Here is a 1,884-nt window from a genome sequence, read left to right as displayed (position 1 = left end):
GGGTATTAAAGGGAAATGGGGGGGTCCTGAAGGGAAATGGGGGCTGCTTTGGGGGTCCTGAAAGGAAACAGGGGATCCTGAAGGGGGAAATGGGGGCTGCTTTGGGAGTCCTGAAGGGAAATGGGGGATCCTAAAGGGAAATGGAAGGTCCTGAAGGGAAATGGGGGATCCTGAAGGGAAATGGAAGGTCCTGAAGGGGGAAATGGGGGCTGCTGTGGGGGTCCTAAAGGGAAATAGGGATTCTTCTGGGGGTCCTAATGGGGAATAGGGGATCCTGAAAGGAAAAGGGGGGTCCTGAAGGGAAATGGGGGCTGCCTTTGGGGGTCCTGATCCTGAAGGGAAATGGAAGGTCCTGAAGGGAAATGAGGGGATCCTGAAGGGGGAAATGGGGGCTGCTCTGGGGATCCTGAAGGGAAATGGGGGATCCTGAAGGGAAATGGAAGGTCCTGAAGGGGGAAAGGGGGGCTGCTCTGGGGGTCCTGAAGGGAAACGGGGGATCCTGAAGGGAAATGGAAGGTCCTGAAAGGGGAAACGGGGGCTGCTGTGGGGGTCGTGAAGGGAAAGGGGGGCTGCTGTGGGGCAGCGTGCCCCTCTCCCCGTTCCTGACGCCTCCTGGTGCCCGCAGTGCTGAACCTGACGCTGATCGACCTGCCCGGGATCACCAAGGTGCCGGTGGGTGACCAGCCACAGGACATCGAGTACCAGATCCGCGACATGATCCTGCAGTTCATCGGCCGCGAGAGCAGCCTCATCCTGGCCGTCACCCCCGCCAACATGGACCTGGCCAACTCGGACGCGCTCAAGATGGCCAAGGAGGTGGATCCGCAGGGTGAGCGACCCGGCCCGCGGGACCCCGACACGGGGTTGGCCCATTTCGGCCCAGTTTCGCCCAGTTTGGGCCCAGATTGGGCCCAGTTTGTCCCCAGTTTTGCCTGACTTTGTCCTCGGGTTTAGGCCCGGTTTGGTCCAGTCTGGGCCTAATCTAGGCCCAGATTTGTTTCAGTTTAGGTCGAGTTTTGCCCAATTTGACCCAGTTTTGGACCAGATTTGCTCTGTTTGCCCCAGTTTGGGGTCAGTATTGCCCAGTTTGGGCCCAGTNGGGCTGGTTTGGGGCCCAGTTTTTGGGCTGGTTTGGGGCCCAGTTTTTGGGCTGGTTTGGGGCCCAGTTTTTGGGCTGGTTTGGGGCCCAGCTCTGGGCTGGTTTGGGGCCCAGTTTTTGGGCTGGTTTGGGGCCCAGTTTTGGACTGGTTTGGGGCCCAGCTCTGGACTGGTTTGGTGCTGTCTAATTGCTCGTTTGCGGGCGCTGCAGGCCTGCGGACCATCGGTGTGATCACCAAACTGGACCTGATGGACGAGGGCACCGACGCCCGGGACGTGCTGGAGAACAAGCTGCTGCCGCTGCGCAGAGGTACGGGGAGCGCGCCGTTCTGTGATCTTTAAGGACCCTTTCCACCCAAATATTCGATGGCTTTATGATCTTTAAGGACCCTTCCAGCCCAACCCAACCATTGCATGGTTCTGTTAATGATTGCTGTAGCCCAACCATTCTATGATTCCATGGTTCTGCGATCTTGAAGGTTCTTTCCAACCCATCCCGTGGTTCCATGGCCTTTAAGGACCTTTCCAACCCAACCATTCCATATTTCTGTGATCTTTAAGGACCCTTCCAACCCAACCATCCCACGGTTCCATGACTTTCAAGGACCTTCCCAACCCATGCAATGGTTCTGTGATCTTTAAGGACCCCTCCCAACCCATGCCATGATTCCATGACCTTCAAGGACCCTTCCAACCCAGCTGTTCTATGGTTCTGTGATCTTGAAGGACATTCCCAACCCATGCCATGGTTCTGTGGTCTTTAAGGACCCTTCCAACCCAACCATC

General features: G+C 57.1%; 1 protein-coding gene across 1 annotated transcript in view; it reads left to right on the top strand.

Annotated features, from left to right (window-relative positions):
• The window catches only part of LOC110391833 (dynamin-2-like), a 14,760-nt gene extending 13,305 nt beyond the window's left edge, over positions 1–1,455 (top strand). Inside the window, exons 5-6 of the mRNA XM_021383782.1 lie at positions 626–829; positions 1,310–1,455. Of these exons, the coding sequence (XP_021239457.1) occupies positions 626–829; positions 1,310–1,440 (335 nt within the window). The 3' untranslated portion in view covers positions 1,441–1,455. The remainder of the gene's footprint in view (positions 1–625; positions 830–1,309) is intronic.
• Positions 1,456–1,884: the final 429 nt, after the last annotated feature.

The sequence above is a fragment of the Numida meleagris genome, unplaced genomic scaffold (assembly GCF_002078875.1).
Source record: "Numida meleagris isolate 19003 breed g44 Domestic line unplaced genomic scaffold, NumMel1.0 unplaced_Scaffold536, whole genome shotgun sequence".
Lineage (NCBI taxonomy): Eukaryota > Metazoa > Chordata > Aves > Galliformes > Numididae > Numida > Numida meleagris.
Note: the sequence above shows the minus strand (reverse complement) of the source record. Positions and strands in the feature narration are given on the sequence as shown.